General features: G+C 39.5%; 3 protein-coding genes across 7 annotated transcripts; 1 reads left to right on the forward strand and 2 right to left on the reverse strand.

The window, feature by feature from the left end:
* The first annotated feature begins 12 nt into the window (after nt 1-12).
* On the forward strand, nt 13-17,864 carry ncaph2 (non-SMC condensin II complex, subunit H2). 2 transcript variants are annotated; one of them, XM_043237914.1, is made up of 19 exons: nt 13-141; nt 12,649-12,778; nt 12,881-12,982; nt 13,556-13,617; nt 13,701-13,776; nt 13,857-13,922; nt 14,005-14,084; nt 14,289-14,455; nt 14,804-14,922; nt 15,025-15,099; nt 15,261-15,330; nt 15,437-15,538; nt 15,627-15,671; nt 15,763-15,833; nt 16,101-16,197; nt 16,312-16,442; nt 16,532-16,633; nt 16,972-17,121; nt 17,294-17,864. In XM_043237914.1, the coding sequence occupies exons 2-19, from the start codon at nt 12,671-12,673 to the stop codon at nt 17,435-17,437; spliced, it is 1,767 nt and encodes a 588-aa protein (XP_043093849.1). In that variant the 5' UTR covers nt 13-141; nt 12,649-12,670; the 3' UTR covers nt 17,438-17,864. The 2 variants fall into 2 exon arrangements, with proteins under 2 accessions (XP_043093849.1, XP_043093848.1); XM_043237913.1 differs by lacking the exon at nt 13-141 and adding an exon at nt 10,553-12,331.
* Nucleotides 3,214-9,845, reverse strand: socs2 (suppressor of cytokine signaling 2). 3 transcript variants are annotated; one of them, XM_043237917.1, is made up of 3 exons: nt 9,030-9,845; nt 7,782-8,033; nt 3,214-6,325 (listed from the first exon to the last, which is right to left on the reverse strand). In XM_043237917.1, exons 2-3 carry the CDS (start codon nt 7,906-7,908, stop codon nt 5,856-5,858), a joined length of 597 nt encoding a protein of 198 aa, XP_043093852.1. In that variant the 5' UTR covers nt 7,909-8,033; nt 9,030-9,845; the 3' UTR covers nt 3,214-5,855. The 3 variants fall into 3 exon arrangements, with proteins under 3 accessions (XP_043093852.1, XP_043093854.1, XP_043093853.1); XM_043237919.1 differs by having other exon boundaries at nt 3,214-6,322; nt 9,030-9,829; XM_043237918.1 differs by lacking the exon at nt 9,030-9,845 and adding an exon at nt 8,486-9,023.
* A 364-nt stretch (nt 17,865-18,228) lies between the features above and the next one.
* On the reverse strand, nt 18,229-19,859 carry LOC122342492 (protein SCO2 homolog, mitochondrial). Of its 2 annotated transcripts, none has more exons than XM_043236324.1 (2): nt 19,752-19,859; nt 18,229-19,177 (listed from the first exon to the last, which is right to left on the reverse strand). In XM_043236324.1, the coding sequence occupies exon 2, from the start codon at nt 19,164-19,166 to the stop codon at nt 18,279-18,281; it is 888 nt and encodes a 295-aa protein (XP_043092259.1). In that variant the 5' UTR covers nt 19,167-19,177; nt 19,752-19,859; the 3' UTR covers nt 18,229-18,278. The 2 variants fall into 2 exon arrangements, with proteins under 2 accessions (XP_043092259.1, XP_043092258.1); XM_043236323.1 differs by having other exon boundaries at nt 19,791-19,856.

The raw sequence follows: 19,859 nt of genomic DNA on the forward strand, positions 1-19,859 counted from the left end.
ATCATTGTGCAGAAATAACTATCGCAAACAAAAAAATAGCCTGAGAAATTGTATTATGACCTAACATAATAAAGCTGTTACTATCCCTTTTATTCAGATATACCCATCCGGAAACCTTCAATACAGAGCTGGGTTTTCTAGGTAAGGCTCATACATTCAAATACTAACAAGTGTTTTGTAGTATTAATACAATGCGTTTATGTAAATCTATAGAATGTGTTGCGTCTTTACATTCATTCCATAACAATAACTAGAACAACTCTGATATTTCATATGTTATATTTCGGATACAGTTACCACCGGATTATAATTACAATTCTCTCTTCAGTTCCTCTCTTCTTTTCAAATGATATCACTGAGCGGTGCCCTTGTCTTTCCAGTTTGTCCTGTGATGACTCTCACAGAAACATTGTATATAAAGCTGCCTATTGCTGACACTGTCCCCTGATTAGTAAAGTTGTGTTATATGTTTTCTTGTCCTCGTGACCCTCGGTTAAACCACTTGTTTGAAACGCTAAGCTTTCTTTTGCCCATAAAGTGGCTTTAGTCTTTCAAACACTGGTTACGATTTTGTAAAGCAACAGTTGTTCCAGGAAGAGCGGATTATTTAAATATCATGGCATTTACGAGCTGCAAGAAGTTGGATGTATCTATGTAAATCCCCTTTGGTATTATTTGTATAATCCTGAGGGTCCATACCATTGCCTTTTGTGTCCTCATGCAAGTAATCCCCTATACGTTCAGTTCATTACATTTACGGTATGGCTCTTTATACAACCATGCATAAGGCCTGCTTTACCAACGAGCACGTTTTACACTAAGCCTTTTAAAATCTGTTAGAAGGGATTTTCCCTTCAGAGAATCTATTATTTTTGAGGCTTAAGGACTTCAAACTAAATTGGACGCATCTACCAGGCTAAATAAGGACATGGATATTTGCATAAAACTGCACTGTATCGTCTTTACATGTTTCAAACGTTTTCGTTTTTTAGTTACTGACCCATTAAATCATTCTAACGCTAATCATCTGTTTCATAGTATCACCCACAGCGATGCTCCATATGTTGCGTTTCCGCACATGGCAGTGCACCTGCCTCAGATTTGAATGAACAGTTTGATATTATCATACTCTAGTCTTGATAATGCCATAATTATACAAAACGCGTCGCGCGCTTTAGCGAAGCATGCTTTGCATCGTCGCAAAGGCTATGTTTTTATCAGATGTACAGTACAACATGAAGACTTTGAGCTGAAGGAGTCCATTGAATTGTTTTGCGCCTGCGATAGGAGGTGAGAGTTCAATATCCCTCGACCCTGAACTCACCTTTTAAATCCTGTTTACTTGACCGCATGAGCTGTTAAGACGTTCACCAAGTCAGGTCCGGTCATGTAAAGAGATGTGAGATCCAGAATATTCCTCACTGGGGCAGTTCAGGTCCTCAACGAGTGACAAGTTTTAGGTCAACATATACGTGCTTAGGGCACTTGTGCATCTTTTTTTTTTTACATTTCATTTATTATTCCCTGGAAGATTTCTTCTGAAATCACTTACACTTACTACCTTTAATTTAAGGTATTATTGATTATAAATTTTAGGTTACATTTTGTTTTAAGGTGTCCTTATCACGGTGTAATTATACAATTTTGTACTGAGTTATGTACTAAGTCGTAGGGTTGTAATTTTGCAAAATGTACTGTTATTATAATAGTACATGTAATATTATGGTATTACTAATTATGGATATTAAAATCTACTAACTGCATCATTGTCGTTGACCCCTCGTTGACCCCTCACTGCTTACCTTAAAAACGATGTTATATTTCATACGGCTTGGAAGCTTTTTTGTGCAACTGCACCCAACAGAAGTAATATATACATCAAAAACATAATCATAAAATATAAAAATCGAGATAAATTGAATGCATCATTGTCGTTTGCGTTATTAGTTAATAAAAAAAATACTGTGTAATTTATTACAATTGTCATGGTAACAATAAGATTAAAATAGATCCAAAAGATGTCAAAATATAATGTCTTAAAGCTAAATTATATATTGTAGGCAACACTTTATGACATAAATTATAATATATAATATTTTGTAAGGGAGTCACTGAAGTATCAACATGTACACACACACACCACACATGTGTGTGTGTGTATATATATATATATATATATATATATATATATATATATATATATATATATATATATATATATATATAGTGCTATATTAAGTATATATACATTAAGTGCCTTGTATAGTAATTCAAGTAATTTGAATAGGATGTCACTGTTCTTCTCACATGCTGAAGCCAACACTTAGATGTGTGTGTGACTACATAAACTGTGACACTGCACTTGTGGGGTCAATTACATCCAATTTCCATGTAAAATCCAATGAAGTTTAGATTACCTGGAAAACAGCGCTATCTCCACGTTATCTTTGACCAAACAACTCTTTTGTGCTGTGACAAGGAGAACTCCTGCTTTTAGCAGCTCTTTCTTGGGAATGGTGTCAATATTTAACAGAAATAGTCACTTTCTTGTGCTGATCTGGTCGCCGGTTGCCTCTCGAGGAAACGTCTGCAAATATACAGCCTTTGTACACACAATTCACTCTAAAAAAATCCCTGGAAAATTTGAGTGACTCAAATTATTACTCAGAATTTCCATGCTTTGGTGCAAGCTACGAAAGAAAAAAAAACATGGAGGGGACAAGTGAAGCTGTAGAAATGGAAAATAAGCTAGGCGAACTGGAAGTGAAACAAAGACAAAACACTTAAAAAATGGCTGATAATGTACACAAAAGAAATACTTATGAAGCGCAAGCACGCGTGATGCAATGTTCTTGTAAACGATTAAAAAGTAAATCTTCTAAACAACCAACCAATTTCAAAACAAACACTAAATACACTTGGATTATCCGTATATTTCCATAACATTAGAAATCAGAACTCCATTTAGGATGAGGGTTTACTAAAGCTTTGAGAGGTTGCCAGGTTGTGGGTGTTTGACCTTGATGATGGGTGTTATTATCTGTTCTGCACATGATTGGCTCATTTAGGGGCAGAAATAAAAGCGTCAAGTTGTTGTTGAAAACAAACACTGTGGGGTGTTTTTTTTTTCCGTTTTTTCCCCTAACTCAAATAAAATGCTAATATTTCCCAAGTCCTCTATCAGACGTTACCAAAAAAGACAGAGACCATGAATTAAAGCTATGCTTGCTTTTATTTCCTACTTTTTTGGGAGACAATCCATTCACCCCTGAATGCAGCACAATGTTGTAAAATGATACTAGTGGAATTTTGTAGTGGCAGAGAGTTCATATCAGACTTACTATCCTAGATATACAATGTCCTCAAGGAAGACGACGGATAATATTGACAATAGTACACTGGATCTTAGAGAATTACCTTTTATTCTGATCGGAGATCAGCTTCCCAATTATTTTAAAACTCATGTTAGATTTGCTTATTAAATTAAGTCATATTAAATAAGGAACTTCTTCATTTAAAAATAACGTCAGAATCAATCTGTAATCATTTCAGCGCAACGCTTTTAATATAATACCGTTCGAATGCTTCAACTGAAAGACTAAGCATAGAAAGAAAATGCAGGAATTTAGCACCCAAGCACATTGGTGAGTAGAATACATCGAGCGACTCATTCTTGAAGGGATAACGTTATGCATGTTTCATTAAACCAAAATAGAAAGGAGGTCAGATTAGTCAGGAACTTAATCCAATTTTTCTTATGATCTCTCCATGAATAGCAGTGAAGAGAGAATAAAAAGCTAGTATGTCTTTTTTTTTTTTTTTTTGGTCTGTATCAGTATAGAATCAAATATTTTCCAAATACAACCAATCAGCATGCAGGTTTATCGCGACGCCCTCCTGAGGTAGGGTTAACACAGGCCAATACGTCTTGACCATATGCAACAAAAGCTGAAACAAACCATGCTGCTAAATTACCTCTTGGTTAAGAATGTGCAATAAAATACTAAGCCGGTGGTATATTTTATTTGCAAAGTACGCGCCCTAAATTTGTTGGGGAATGTTGGGGAACGCAGAGGACCCGTTTAAGCAAGTTAGGGCCTTTAGATTAAAATGTTTTATATACACTGCCATTCAAAATTTAGTATGTTTTTTCAATAAGTCTCTTATGCTCAGCAATTCGTTTTTAGAGCAAACTTTTTGCTGAAATTTCAAACCGTTTTCTGTTTCTTGTGATGTTTTTTAGCAGCCATTTCTCCAGTCTTTAGTGTCACGCAATCCTTCAGAAATCAATGTGCTTCTTAATATGTTTGATGAAACTGCGCTTCAAAGTTCAAAAGTATAGAATTTACAGGTAACGCAAATCTTTTGTAACATTATTAATATCTTTACAGACTTAGGTCCATTCAATGTGTCCTTGCTGATTTAAAGTATTAAAAAAACTTTCAAATGGTAGTGTATATGTTTAAATGGTTTGTTTTGTTTCAAACTGGTTTGAAAGGGCTAGTTTCCATGTAATTGTTCAGCAGGTATTACGTTTTCATGATGACTTGTATTGGGATATACAGTATATCATATCCCAAGGTACTTGCCAGTTCCCAGCAGTTCCTTGGGCAACCGTGACATAAAATGTGATCTACGACTACAGTACAAAAATATAACATGGATAATGAGCAAATAAAACATAGTCAAAAAGCATACAGTTTCAAACTCCCGTGTCTCAAACACAGGATGCAGAACATCTCAGACACCTGCTGCAATAAAAGCATAGCTCACCCAAAAATGTACTCATGTTACCCTCATGTTGTTCCAAACTCATATGGTTTGCTTTCTTCTGTGGAACATAAAAGAAAACACTTCAAACATCACTTAACATCCCGATGAGGTTCAACATCAGTGGATGTTTGTGCCACAGATAATGTGGTCTGCTTTGATCAGTGATTGGAGAGTAAATAAGCCTTATTTAGAATATCCCAGAGGAGTCGTATGGATTTATTTCATGTTAAAACCAAGGGTTCTTTCACAAAGAACCTTTAACATCCATGGAACCTTTTCAGATCGTTATAGAATTTCAAATGAAAAAATCTTTTAAGAACTGTTCGCCGAAAGGTTCCTTTTAGAACCTTTAATTTTTTAAGAGTCGGCTTTCGGAACACCATTGACTTTAATGGAACAAAGGCAGCTGCGGGATATTTTCTTTTATGTTCTACAGAATGAACAGCATCGGATTTAAAGTCGAGCTATTCATTTTTGGGTGAACTGCTCCTTTAAAAGGGATGCATGGTCACATCCTGTATATCTGATGTGCGTATTACAGGTAGAAACCCACAGATGTCAGTGCAGGCAATGCTCCTCACAGATACTGCTCAGTCGCTCATTAAAAATTGACTGTAGAATATCCACAGGCCATAAACTTGTTAAGTGCACAATGAAGGACACTTAACACCGTTACGATATTCTTGCGTATTAATGGGATAGTTCAGCCAGAAATGAACACTCTGTCGTTACTTACTCACCAAATCTGGAAATGGAAGATGTTTTGAAAAACGCTGACACGATAAAAGTCAACGGGCTACGGTGTTCTTTCGGACCCCATTGGCTTTCGTTACACGAACGAAATTGGAATCTTCTCTTGTGTTCCGCAGAAGAAAGAAAAGAATGTTTGGAACATCGTGTGCGTGAGTAATTAATGACAGATTCTTTTTTTTTTGGGTGAACTATCGCTTTAAAGTAGTCCTTGGGCACACTTGAGGGATCCCGCAGGCAAATGATCCTAAACGGGACATCAGCACCCATTTATCACTGGGTCTACGATCCATAGAACCTCAGCACTTATGGTCATCACTGTCCATGTTGTTCTATACATTATAAGTGTAGTCTGTCAGGTAATCCTTCAGCCGGTTCGGCAAAGGCAGTTCTTGTACCCGCCGCGTGGTTTTGTTGATGGCAATCCGACACAGATGCTGCAGAGATGGTGTGGCCGTGTACACCGGAGTCGTGAGCAGCAGCTGCACGGTGCCATTGGACGGGGCGAGAGGGGTAGTCCTGCCCTTACAAGACGTCCGGGACAGCTGCACGTAGTGCTCCACGAGGTGGACGACGCTGTCGAACTGCTTGAGTTTGGGTTTGACCAGCACCACGGAGTCCAGCTTGAACTTGCCGTCCTTGTATTCGATCCGCAGGTTGGTGGGTCCCGCGGATGTCATGGCGGAGATGGTGAAGAGGTAGTCCCTCTGAGAGCTGTCTCGGACGAGAAACGTCCCCTCCGACGTGTCCTGCAGGATCTCCTTGGCTTCATTGGCCGTCAGGCTGCCCCAATACCAGCCTGCTTCCAAGAAAACAAGACACAGAGATGGTCATATGTATCCCCTTCCACGGTATCTGTTTCGGTCGCTTGCCTGTGTAACGCGAGAGCCGTAACGTGTCCCTCTAAAGACAAGCTCACAAAAACCGTCACAGCTACAGTCACATCCTGGCTATTCTGCCGTTTTGTCAGGCTGTTCTGAGTCACTACGGATATTTTGGCTTTTAGAAGAGATTCAACCTCTTGAGTTTAAGAGCTAATCCACAACAGAAACCAAGTACTTCCGAAAAGAGCTGTTAAATGAATATTCATTGAAAACATTATGGCAACTGCGAGATAGCCGAAATGTCAACATCAATGGCATATTTTTCTGAACTAGACCATCTTGACTATTCATCTGGGGACATTTTTGATGGCGGATGCTTGACAGATGTTCCCAGAAGCTGCTCACGTCGTTTCCCTCAGCAACAAACGAACCTAAAAACGGATCTCGCTGCAGGATCATAATGACTTTACGTCGTGTTTCTCTTAATACAGCGAGTGCAGCCGCTCGGCTAAATTCGCTCCCACTCTCGAAACCAGAAAGGGATGTGACGGGGACGCGGAACATTGAGGACAGACGCTCCAGCCAGACCAGGAAATGCAACAAAAGCTTCGCAGATAATGTCATGATAAAGTCACTCTTTTGTTGCGCAAAAAGCAAACAGAAAGTGTAAACAGTAAAAGCTTTGTCTGGAAATTCGCATAGTTCCTATAAAAATTCACTTGCATACTTTATCTCGGGGTGAGAAAGGGAGGCATGTGGGACAAACCCCGCAGAGAAACGCTCCCGAAATTAACAAATAAACGAATTCATATCATTGCAAAATCCTTTGTAACGTCTGATAGTTCTTAATGTCCTTATATGGCATTTAATTAATTCGATTACACTTTACATCACATCTAATTATTCGGATTAATTAATGTATTCAATTCAAATTCTGGCGTGCAACGATGAAACGGCTTCATAAGAACGCCCCTGCAAACCTAACATGATGAAAATGCCCCCTTAAATGTAAAAACGAATGGATTTACTACTACTTTTTTGTTGACATGCACTACTCCGATGTTGCCATTGTTATAACAGCACACCAAATGCAAACGAATAAAAGCATCAACAGCCCTCATTTTCAACTATGCGGCGTTCATAAACTGAAATCATATCCGCTTTGAACACACATCAACAAACTCGTGCCAAAAGCACGAGACAGCGCTGAAATACCTGCTCGATTTATGAGATTAAAGTACGCTCCAAGCGACCTTTACACGTTTCGCTGCGATTTTATACAGAGGGTTAATCTCGTTTAAATGGCACGTTATCACTTTTAACGTCGCATTTGACGCATTGTGCTGATTTTTGCTAATTAACAGCCTTGAACTGAGCGAGAGTCGGGAGCAAGCGAAGGGGGACATGCGAGTAAAGCGAGCAGTAAACGTTTACCGGTGTTTTTAAGGTCTCTCATGGCAGTGGCAATGCGACTCTGCTCGGACTCCGCGACTTGGGTTTCGGTTTGCGATCTCCTTTCATTCTCGATGCTTTCCGTGGAGTCGGACGAGTGGCAGGTCATTGGAGAACGGGCTTCTGCATCCAGTCAACGTCTATAATTATCCTTCGGAGACGGCTGACGCGTGCAATCGAGCAAAACATGCGAGAAGTCTCCCACGGCGTCCGTGGATTTCGTCCGGCGGCGATCTGCAAACACAAACACGATTTTCACCCCATGCCTCTTCTTCTCCTTTCTTTTTTTTTTTTGCGCGTGCCACATTTGTTTGCTGCGAAACTGTTTGCCTTTTAAAACCGGTGTATCCAAAAAAAAGGGGGAAAAAAAAGCAAACGCAACAATCTTCCACGTATAAATGCGCGCGCGCTGTGCGTTTGTGATCAAACTGACTTCTTCAAAAAGTCGTTTCTTTTCAGTTAATTCAGCAACTAAATAAAATAAAACAAGAAACGCATATGCAAACGCGTGACACGGCTAACCCGAAAAAGTGTGCGCGTAGAAACGCTGCCCTGTTTTGTGCAATATTTGTGTCTCCAGAAGAAATGCTGTTTATAGTTGTGTTTTTTTTTTTTACATATAATGATACCAATGCACGATCCCGATCTGAGCCCAAGAGGGAAACGAAATCATTCTTTCCTCTTACCTTTGAGTTGCTTGTTTTTTTTTTTTTTTTTTGTCCCGTGTATCCTCAATATTTTCTCAGACTTAAAGCCTCTAACTTGCCTGTCACCTCGGGAGGGTGGTGCTCGCGTATGACAGTCGTTTCACTCCCGCAGCTCATTTCTAGCAGCTTATACGAAATGCCCTCATAAAGTGACAAATCTCCCCTTAAACAGTCGCTTTCTCTGCTGCCGCTTTTAACTGGACGGAAGAGCGAAGCGGCTCCGCGAACGCGAGTGGCTCGTCGCGCACGTGCGCGGGGAATAAAAACAAAGGCTGCCTTTGAGAGACGGCGAAATACGCAGAACCGCCTTTACCGGGAAACTGCGCTGACAGCTCCTGGTAAACGATAGCGTGACAAATAAGATAAACGTCCGCGCTTTAAGCAAACCTACTTCTAAACGCGCGAGTCGCCGGAAGCAGTCGCTGTCCGAGGCGCGACGAAGCTGTGGGAATAAAGCAGGATGCGTTTTGCGCGTAAACTTGAGCCAGAGAGGTGACAGTCGGAGAAAGCGCGCAGCACTTACCTTTTGTCCAAGTGAAAGCTATAAGCAATCAGATCCGGCGCGTTTCGCGTTACCGACGTTCAGTGGCACCGTGCTTTAGAGCCATTATTTATTATTAATGGGAGACGCCGATCGGCTCGCTGTCAGACGCTCAGCAGACCGGGACGCGTTTTTCCGTGTGTTTGCATTGATTCTTTCTGGGAGCGACGCTCCGCAAAAGGCGACACCGTGTGTCTCGCGCTGTCTGCGAGCGCGCCGCACGCACCGCGCGTCCAAACGCGTTACAGCGCGCGCCAGGCGAGCAGGACACATATAATTACTCTGTCTAGCAGTTTAGTGATGTTCAATATAGTGATATTTTTTTTTCTCTCTCTCTCGCTCTCTGTGTGTGTGTGCGCGCGCGCGTTCGTCGTTAACTACTTAATCCTCATTTTAAAAGACTGCTATACAAAAGACTAATTTCCAGGAACTTTCCAGGAATCGCATCACGTGGTCGGATGCGCGAGCGCTCTCTTAAGGTCGTGCCAACTGGATAGTTTGTTGTTGTTTATTTGTTTGTTTTGCTGCGGTCTGCCAGACGCACGTTTCTATCACAGTTCAAGCTGTATGCGATTATGCGTTTATTTTTGATTGTTATTAGGTTTTGGGTATTAGGGATCCTTGCTAGCAAGGATGCTCTCAATTAGAAGACTAATTGTCATTTTGCTTTTTAGTTTTGCATAAAGGTCTAATATCTAGCGATGACAGGCGGAATATACTGCAATACGTTCAGTATAGCACACCCCAAATCTATTTTGTTGTTCATTATTCATTCTAGGCCTATATTGTAATTCTGTAATAAAAAGTTTATTTCTAAAACATCTATGAAGGGCATGTTTTTTTTGGAATATGATTTTAAAGATTTTACATTTTAAAGAAATGTAGAGTTATTGCTTTTCAAGTTCAAGTGTGTGTGTGTGTGTGTGTGTGTGTGTGTGTGTGTGTGTGTGTGTGTGTGTGTGTGTGTGTGTGTGTTACAGAACTCCTCTAAACCAGTCACAGCATGACAAGTGCCACCTTAAACCAGGAATTTATTGCCTACATTTGACAAACCAAAACATAAGAAGCTCCAGATAGATAGATAGATAGATAGATAGATAGATAGATAGATAGATAGATAGATAGATAGATAGATAGATAGATAGATAGATAGATAGATAGATAGATAGATAGATAGATAGAGAGACAGACAGACACAGATAGATAGATAGATAGATAGATAGATAGATAGATAGATAGATAGATAGATAGATAGATAGATAGATAGATAGATAGAGAGACAGACAGACACAGATAGATAGATAGATAGATAGATAGATAGATAGATAGATAGATAGATAGAGAGACAGACAGACACAGATAGATAGATAGATAGATAGATAGATAGATAGATAGATAGATAGATAGATAGATAGATAGAGAGACAGATAGATAGATAGATAGATAGATAGATAGATAGAGATAGACAGACAGACAGACAGACAGATAGATAGATAGATAGATAGATAGATAGATAGATACAGATAGATAGATAGATAGATAGATAGATAGATAGATAGATAGATAGATAGATAGATAGATAGATGTTGGTAACCAGTACTCTTTATTTCTATATGGAACACAGCGCTCAGAGCTGGCTGTATGTCTGCCTCAGATGACCTTGCTCACACAATTGGCATGCTTGTTAGTTTTATGGACGGGTCATGTTACTTGTGTTTATAAACCAATTAGTTGCTACTTTAAAACGAATAAAATTGTGGTCGAGCCTCCTCTTCTTTAGATAAAATTAGGAGAAAGCTCTCGGCAGATTAGCCTCAGATGACACATGAGCCTGCGTCCTCAAGAGGGTTCAGGCATCGCTCACCTCGACTTGAAGTAGTACATAACGCTCATATGTCAAGAGTCATATGAGCCCAAAATGAGCCACAACTCTTAGGCGTGACAGCCGTCAGTGTGCTAAGGGTTCACTAGTACACTATGTATCCAAGCCTCTTTCAACAGCTCTCCAGCGCACATTACCAGATCCCCCTGTAGCACCGTTTAGTGTTTTATCTGGTGTTTTCCCACCATCGGTGGATACAGTCCCCGCTTCTTCTTCCTTGTTAGTATGCAGAGCAGCACCACTGAAGGGAAAGCAGTCTGTTCCACCCATTTATATCTCGCTGATCAGAGATAAAATATCTCGCCTCCGCCTTGCAAAGATCAAACAGACTAATCATAAAGAGGATCTGAAAAATTTTTTCTTTAAAGATCTGCCACCCCTTTATGATTTTTTTACGGGCACAGAACTATTGACTAAGCATTCCTTCTAAGCCCTAAACGGATGCAATTCCAGTTTATTTTTATTTTTTTTGTGCATGCATGTACGTAACTGATGTGTGCGCATGTTTATGTTTATTTTCTATCATCTTATGGAAATGGCGAGCATTGAAGTGGGCTAATCACGGCGGGGATGTTACATATTCAGACATGCAAATGTATATAACTGCTTGTTTTTCTTACGCAAAAACTCTTTTTGGTCTATTCAGTGTCTAGCTGGGACTTGCACGTCGTGCGTTGATTCCGATTGCTTTCACTGTGCTCATTTGTAAATAAAAGCGTCTGCTGAACGACTAAGTGTAAACGTTAGGCCAGGTCGAGGTATCGTGGTGAATTAATTTGCAGTAAATGCAAAAAAAATAAATAAATAAAATAAAAAAATTTAATCGAAATGAAATGCTATGGAATGCAATGAACCAGTAGTCTCAGTAGGTCGTACTCTAGTTGTTTGCTTTTATCGTGGTTGTAAACCGTGGCTCCTACCTTATAGCGACCTCTTCTGGACGATGTGAAGTGTAAATTAGTTTGGAATAGAAATGGAAATAAACAAATACATTATTGTGACGTGCAAATTATTGTTACTGTTGTTTTAACTTAAAAAATCATATTAATAAACCGTTTGAATTATGTGTTCGTTTAATTGCCTGACTATCGTATATGTAAGCTCCCACTGTATTTTATTAATATGCAATATCTAAAAAATAAAGCATATCCTAGTGGAGTTAGGATTTTAGTGACCTTCCGCGAGCCGCTCCTCCGGGCCGGCAGGGGGCGGCGCTTCCGCGGCGTCTCCATGACTCCGAGCTGACGACACGCACGCGGCAAAAACAAAACTGACGTGCGCGCGGAATTTACCCAAACATTACGTTTTAGTTTCTTTCGCACAGTTTAGAGGCCGGAGCTGTGCGTTTTTCGAGGCGCAGATTATTTTTGTCAAGCAGCCGTCGCTTGCTCGCGCACTGAAGGTGAGTGTATTTATATTTGTGATCGTCGCGCGTCCACTTCTGTTTATCCGGCGCAAATTAAACATAGTTGGTCACAAAGCGGTTTACGTGAAATGGTAACGTTTATATGCAGACCAGTCCATTCTTGTAGTTGCTTGACAGCTAGCAAAAGTCATTTTTACACTTACTTTAGTGTCATTTTTTCTTTGACTGTGGAGACTGTGGGATTTTTTTAAAATTAGCCAGTCTTGCCTTAGATATTTTGAATCACCTTTAACGTAAGGACGGCGATTTAATCGGAAGCTCGGTTTATGAATTGTCAGAAATATTGTTTGCAGGGTATTCCGGAAATACGTGGTCATGGATTGTGCAGAGACGAGATACGCCCATCTGCTGCAGCCCCTGCGGGACCTCACCAAGAACTGGGACGTTGACCTGGCCAGCCAGCTGGGAGAGTATCTTGAGGAGGTGACAAAAAACGCGCATAGCCTGATCAAAACCTCCTTAATTCATTTAAAGCTTCATTTCCTAGCCCAAGTACCCTATTGTTGCTGTTTTTTGTGATGACAGCTGGACCAGATGACCATTTCTTTTGATGGCGGGAAGACCATGATGAACTTTGCAGAGGCTGCGCTTTTGATCCAAGGGTCCACATGCATCTACGGTCGAAAGGTAAATTGTTTGAAACTATTTTCAGGCCTCCCGAGGCGTAGGTGAGTTAATTTCTTCAGTGGAACGGATGAGGAATTCAGCATCACGTTATTTGCTCACCACTGGATCCTCTGCAGCGAATGGGTGCCGACAGAGTGAGAGTTCAAGCGGCTCATTCAGTGATCACACGAGCCCAGTTCATCAGTTAACATCTTTAGATTCAGAAAGATGCATGCTATAATTTGTTCTTTTATTTATTTATTTTTTTTAATCATATTAAAAACCCTTAATGGTGGATTTGTTTCTAGCAAACACACAGCTTTTGACTTGAGTAGGCATTTATTAAAGGACTGGAGTTGAGTGAGATACTTGGGTTTTTGCCATGTTTCTATCAGCTGTTTAAACTCTCATTCTGATGGCACCCATTCACCGTGTCCAAGAGATGTCATGGTAAATTTCTCCAAATCTGCCAGATGAAGAAATAAAATCACGAGCATCTCGGAGAGCCTGAAACGAAGCAAAATGTAGTTTTTCAAATCCTTTAATGTGTCACAAAACTTTAAATTCACAAAATGGTCCGTTTTGAATATTCAGGTGGAGCTCCTTCACACTCTGGTGTTTCAAACGTTAGATTACATCTCGAACAAAAACAAGAAGTAAGTGTTTTCATCCTGGATCTCCACGTTCTGTTGCATCGGCGGTTGGTGTGTTGTCATGCGGTTTGTCTTTGTTTCAACAGACGTGATAAACAAGGCTCTTCGTCAGACGCTAACCAAGAAAATGCCCCTTCAGGCGACGAAGGTGATGGTTGTGAGGTGCGTAAATGAGCGGTAGCGCTTATTAATTCACTGAGTAAACTTTTTAAGTGTGAATAATTGAGTACTTTTTGATGCAGTTTGATGAGATTGAGCAGGACGAGACCATCAACTCGGAGAATATAACGATGAAAGATACAACAGAGGTGAGTTGGGTTGTCTTTAAGTTTATTTTGTACTTTTTTTTTTTTTAACAGGGACTAATTCTTTTGAAATTCTTTTTATTAGCCAGTAAGGATTATCCGTCTCCCCCCTGAATCTCTCATCCCCGTGGAATCGCTGGAGAAACAGAAGTACCCCCTTCTCAGGTAAAGAACTACACAAACAAACAAAATGGTGCACGTCGTTCCTTCTGTAATCTTATTGGTACTACAGTCCAACAACACCAGTCCAGTTTTCGTGTTTTTCAGGAGAATATTTTGTCGGAACATGTGACTCGGTTCGTGGAAATGAAGTTCACACTTGGAAAGAACTAAAAATGCTTTACCAAAAAATGTAATGTTATCTTCTAGCCTTAAAGCGGAGCTTCTTGGCAGCTGTAAGGATTTTCGAATTAATAATTTCACCATCGACGGCTCAGGACTGATGCGTCTGGGCTCTTCCCACACTCACTTCCTCAAGGAGGTCGGAGAAATCCAAAACAACTTCTCAGTACATAAACCCGTGCTCTTAGACAACGGTGAGCACTTTTTGTGTGTACATCTATAGAAATGTTTTGCTTTTATCTCTCTACTATTATTGTTATTATTATTTTTTACGTGTTTATAGTGTCTTAAGGTTTTAGATCAAAATGATCAAAACTGGTTAAGAAATCATATTAAAATAGAAAACATTTGTTTTCAGTTGTAACAATATTTCAGAATTTTACATCTTTTTCCCCCTTTATTGTTAATGAAATAAATGCACCCTTTGTGAGGATAAGAGATTTCTTTCATATTTTTAAAATCCCTTACTGACCCGAAATTAAGCCTGAACCGTATCCCAATGTCAAGACTAATAGATTACATCATTGCCTTCTGGCGTCTAGAAGCTGTAGCTGAGGTTAATGGTGGTTACGATGAAGAAGATGGAGGCGCAGAGGTTCTTCCTCCACTGGAGGATCACGGGATGGAGTTGGAGTCTGAAGAGTGGGTGGAAAGACATCAGGTGCGAAACAGATTATGCGATTTTAAATATTGATCTGTTTGGCATTGGGGAGAGATCTGTTGAGTGTAATTATTAAAGTTTTCCCTTTTTTAATTGTTCAAGGCCCCTAGTGAGGGGAGGGTGTTAAGACCGAGACCTGCAGTACAGTCAGTTCCAGAGGAACCTAAGCAGCTCAAGGTATCGAGCGGTGCAGTGACATAAAATAGCCATTTTTTCCCTTCATACTTAAACTAAAACTAAATCAAGTAAACTCATTCACATGTAGTACATGATTAGGGTACCTTACGTTGTATTGCATTATCATGCCCTTGTAAAAGCAATCAGTTGCGTGTATCCAGGAAACTGTGGATCCTTGGAAATGGCATGATTCATATGCTGAGTTTGGGGAGGACAAACCTCTCAAAACAGGTGTGTGCTCAACCTGATGTTCTTCTGTATATGTGTCTTGACTCAATTAATTATTTTATAATGGCTTTGTGCTATCGGACTTGCTATTTTCTTCTCTGCTCTCTAGGAAAGTGTTATAAAGTGCCCGCTGGTCTTGAAGAGTCTGGAAAGAGGAAGAGGAAGAGTGCTTCAAAACTTCAGGACTTTGGGAGCTGGTACTCTAAAGCCTGTAAGTTGTGATCAGGTTGTTATTTGAAAAGGAATGGGTGGCGTAAATGTTTTGATGAATTTAAAAGTTGTTTTTCCTTCCTTTACAGTTGAGACTGAAGATCGCAAGCTTAAGAATGGACCAACCTATCCTGGTAATACTTGAAGAGATTGTGCTATATAAAAAAAACTTTCTCTAAAAAGTTGTTGAACGTTATAAACCATGTGTTTCTTTTCTTATTGTAGACCTTAACTACATCTTTGTGAGTAAAATGGGTCAGCGTCTGAAAGCACAGAAGCAGATCCTCAGGAAAAGGGTTAGTAAAATTTTTAGATTTTTTTTTAATTTTTACATATTTATTTTATTGTTCAAATCGTTTGGCTTTAAGGGACACTAAACATTTACTGTCCCTTATTATAGGAATAAAACAACTGTTTAAAACCAAATTTAACAAACTGTATTTTAATAAATGCCTTAATGAGCATAAGAGACTTCTTTCAAAAACATAAATCTTACTGGCCATAACTTTGAGCAGTAGTGTTTCTGTGATATGTCATGTAACCTTAGGTATTTTCTGTTTTAGGGTGTTTTTGTCTCCGATGAGGAGTTAAAGAAAACTTACTTGGAACCAGAGAATATGGAGGACCAGGTCGAGATTGTCCGGCATCCAGACGAAGAGGGTGACACATTAAAATGAACCAATCCTAGATTTTTTCCCCCTACACCATTAATTGGCATTACTTTCCCAAACCATTGTTTAAACTGCACAAAACATAAAAATGTTGTGCTTCTAGGTGATGGCTTTTCGGATGAGGAACATGACAACTTGGTTGATGATCTTGAGCACCTTGGTGAACAGGAACAAATTTTCCATGACTTGCATATGAGCCGGATGAGTTACGAAGATCTGGTCAAGAAGAGTGTGGTATGAAAGCTTAAGATCGATTTCCAGGAAAATAATGATTCATAAATTGGAGAGTGGTAGTTCATTCTTTTTGATTTTTCTGTGTGTAGGACTTGTTTCTAGTGAACTCTCAGAAGTATGCGCAGGAGACTGCGTTGTCTCGAAGAGTCAAAGAGTGGGAGGATGGGATCAACCCTCATCTTGCTGCTCAGGTAATGTGGGATGATTCTTGCAAGGTTAAAATATTCAGCATAAGATGGATGGATGGATAGAGATGGACGGATGGATAGAGATGGATGGATAGGGATGGATGAATGGATAGATAGATAGGGATGGATGGATAGATAGATAGGGATGGATGGATAGATAGGGATGGATAGATATGGATGGATGGATGGATGGATGGATAGATAGAGATGGATGAATAGATATGGATGGATGGATATATATGGATGGATGGGAATGGATATGAATGGATAGATATGGATAGATAGAGAGATAAAGTAGTAATTTTAGTAGTAGTACTAAGCATCTGACATTTTGTTTACAGGAGACCTGTCCAGCTTTTGACATCCATGAATACGGAGACAGAATTGTCCAGTCACTCTGTAGCGTGGGTGTGAAAAAATCATTTTCCTTTGTGGTCAAAGGCAAGGAGAACACAGAAGCCTGTAGATACATGCTGGCTGCTCTACAGCTGGTAAGTATACAAAGCAGTGACGGCTGGTGCTACTTAACTGAGTCTAGTTATGCACTGCCAGTAAGGTTGTCTGTGCCAATTTGAGCAGCTTCTATTTCTAGATTTGTAAAAATACTTGTGAAAGTTAAGTTAAAACGTAACCTTACCACCTGACACTACTTCTGTGTTACAGGCCAATGATTACACGGTGGAGATTGACAAGAAAGATGGTCTTGAAGAGAGCGTAGATACTATGGAGCTCATGTTGATGACTACACAGAGGGCTCATGAACGACTTAAAACCTACAATGCAGCCTCTGCTACAGATATTCCTTGACCTATTATGTGTGTTTATTGCCTATCTTCTCTTAGCTATTTAGCTATTTATCACTGGCAATGTCAAAGAATTTCTATGCTTTTTCACTGCCCTTAAGATTTCAGTTTGGTCTGCGATGAAGAAATAACAGGCTTTTTCACAGGTGTTTGAGACCAGCTTTGCATTTTAAGAAGCTGGTATGCCATATTTCATTGGCTAAAATTATAAGTCTGTAAAATGCTTAAAAAAACGTCTGTTTCTATGCATGCTTTGAGATTTTAATGCTTATTTCATCTCTAAGTAATTTGCATGTCTGTACAGGTTCTAAACCAATTTTATAGAATTTATAGGAGACAAAAATAAAATAAACAGTGCTGCACTATTTAAGAAGTCATTTTGTTTGATGTGAGACTAACATTAACAGTAGCAATAAAATATATGAGAACTTCTTTTGAATTAATTTGTTTGCGAGTTATAGCTTAGATAAGTCTTTATGGGTACCATATTTATATACACTGTACCGGAGTTTAAATAAATTCAAAATATTTACATGCTATTATAGCATTTAAATCATGTTGTTTATAGATATATTTTCAGTTAATTTTAGTCATTTTATATGCTTTTGTCACAAAAATATGTCTAGTTTTAGTGCTTTGAGTAGTTTGTGTCAATTTATTACTTCTTTCAGTTAGTTGTCAATGTTTAAATTTTCAAGTTTAAGATTTTCCATATTTTATTTCAATTACAAAAAGATGATGGGTATCATTTTACTTGATTAACATCGTTATTTGTGCACATGAGGAACTAGGATGTAGCTGATCAGCACAGTTTTATTGAGCAAACATATTCCCCCCAGGTTGGATTAATCTGAAAATAATTTAACATAGTTTTTCATGTGATTACGTATACTCTCAGCAATCTGTACATCATTTTTCATTCTATTGTAGTAGTCCAGGAAGAGCCCGTCTGGATTAACCAGGTAGACGATAATGGTGTGGTCCACAATATAATCTCCATCCTCATCTTTAGGCCCAGCGCTGGCGTAGACCCTATAATCGCGTCCTGCCTGCTTCACTTCCTCCCCAGTACCCGTCAATCCAATCAGCCGGGGGTGAAAGTCTTTCACATACTTAGCCATAGCAGCCACGTCATCTCTCTCAGGGTCAACGGTGATGAAGAGCGGCTGGACAGTGGGCAGGCTGGGGTCTTTATCAAGAATATGCACTACGCTGGTGATTTTATCCAGCTCGTCTGGGCAGATATCCGGGCAGTGGGTGAAGCCGAAATATAAGAGCACCCAGCGGCCCAGGAAGTCACGTTTGGTCCTTCGCTGTCCTGTGTGATCCAACAGACTAAAGTCTCCCTGTCCAACAGCCACTTTTCTCAACTGCTCCAGTCTTTGCATCTGCATCTTCTTTTGTTTCTCCTGGTAAACGTACCACCAGGTACCGATAATACCGGCTCCGAAAAGCAGCGTTACCACCAAGCGCGTACGCAATTTGATCTTTGCAGAAGAGCCTGGATTGGGGGTTTTAGAGGAGTCTTGAGAGTAAAAAGCTCTTTGTTCTCCAAGCAAACATGGTATACTGCGGTGTGGTGGAGGGTCTCTCTTTTTAAGAGATCTGCATGAAGGGAATGTGGCTTTTTGGATGTGGTGTGAAAGGTTTTTGGGTTTTTTTGTTGTTGAACATAGAACGCTCCATGATGTCCCATGCCAGTCCAGTCCTCTGAGGCAGCCAAGCCTCAACATCCTCAGAGTAACTGATAGAGACAAAGAAAAAGAATCGAGTGACCTGAGCAATTAATTTCTTAATAAAGTTTTTAATAAACCATAATCTGATTTGAATCCTGGTGATCTGTCTACAGACGGACATATTTTCATTTACAAATAATAATCTAGTTCATCTGGCGTGTTTATTTAAGATGTGTCCTTAACTCTACAGGCAGATCTCCGAAAACAAGATCACAATCTGTTCATTCATACAAAAGAAACAAGTGAAAGAAAGTAAATCGTTAGTTCATAAATATGCCGTTCATAATCATCAGCATATACATAGCATTGCATTTATTTCTGATACTGTTCATTTTTCCTTGTTTGTTTCTAGCTTTGTTTAACTGAAAACAAATACGCAAGCAAACAAATTGAGGCATATAACGGATTTTAAGCGGACGCTAAATATAGTAGTAAGTATTCCATCCCATACTTCACACAGTATGCAGTAGCCTTCTATGACAGGTAAATGACAATATTAGCAAAGCTAACGGTAGCTCTTCGGGGAAAAAATGCTTATACTAGTATGAAAATACAGAATTTATAATGTGAACACAAACTTACAGTTACAACACGTTTAAATGTTACCAAACCCGAGCTTACAGTCGTCTGTCCTCAACATAAACTTGAGCTCCACAGTCCACATGTAACGCACAACAGTCAGGCGGTGCC

This window comes from Puntigrus tetrazona, chromosome 4, assembly GCF_018831695.1.
Source record: "Puntigrus tetrazona isolate hp1 chromosome 4, ASM1883169v1, whole genome shotgun sequence".
Lineage (NCBI taxonomy): Eukaryota > Metazoa > Chordata > Actinopteri > Cypriniformes > Cyprinidae > Puntigrus > Puntigrus tetrazona.

What these genes read in the sequence shown, in the direction of transcription:
- LOC122342492 (XM_043236323.1), bottom strand. Translation starts at nt 19,833, where the DNA reads ATGTGGACTGTGGAGCTCAAGTTTATGTTGAGGACAGACGACT. An exon ending in TATGTTGAGGACAGACGACT is followed by an intron (nt 19,178 to 19,790) that starts GTAAGCTCGGGT and finishes TGTCTCTATCAG; the next exon opens with TTACTCTGAGGATGTTGAGG.
- ncaph2 (XM_043237914.1), top strand. Translation starts at nt 12,671, where the DNA reads ATGGATTGTGCAGAGACGAGATACGCCCATCTGCTGCAGCCCCTGCGG. An exon ending in CAGAAGTACCCCCTTCTCAG is followed by an intron (nt 14,085 to 14,288) that starts GTAAAGAACTAC and finishes GTTATCTTCTAG; the next exon opens with CCTTAAAGCGGAGCTTCTTG. An exon ending in AGTGGGTGGAAAGACATCAG is followed by an intron (nt 14,923 to 15,024) that starts GTGCGAAACAGA and finishes TAATTGTTCAAG; the next exon opens with GCCCCTAGTGAGGGGAGGGT.
- socs2 (XM_043237917.1), bottom strand. Translation starts at nt 7,908, where the DNA reads ATGACCTGCCACTCGTCCGACTCCACGGAAAGCATCGAGAATGAAAGG. An exon ending in GAGAGACCTTAAAAACACCG is followed by an intron (nt 6,326 to 7,781) that starts GTAAACGTTTAC and finishes TTTTCTTGGAAG; the next exon opens with CAGGCTGGTATTGGGGCAGC.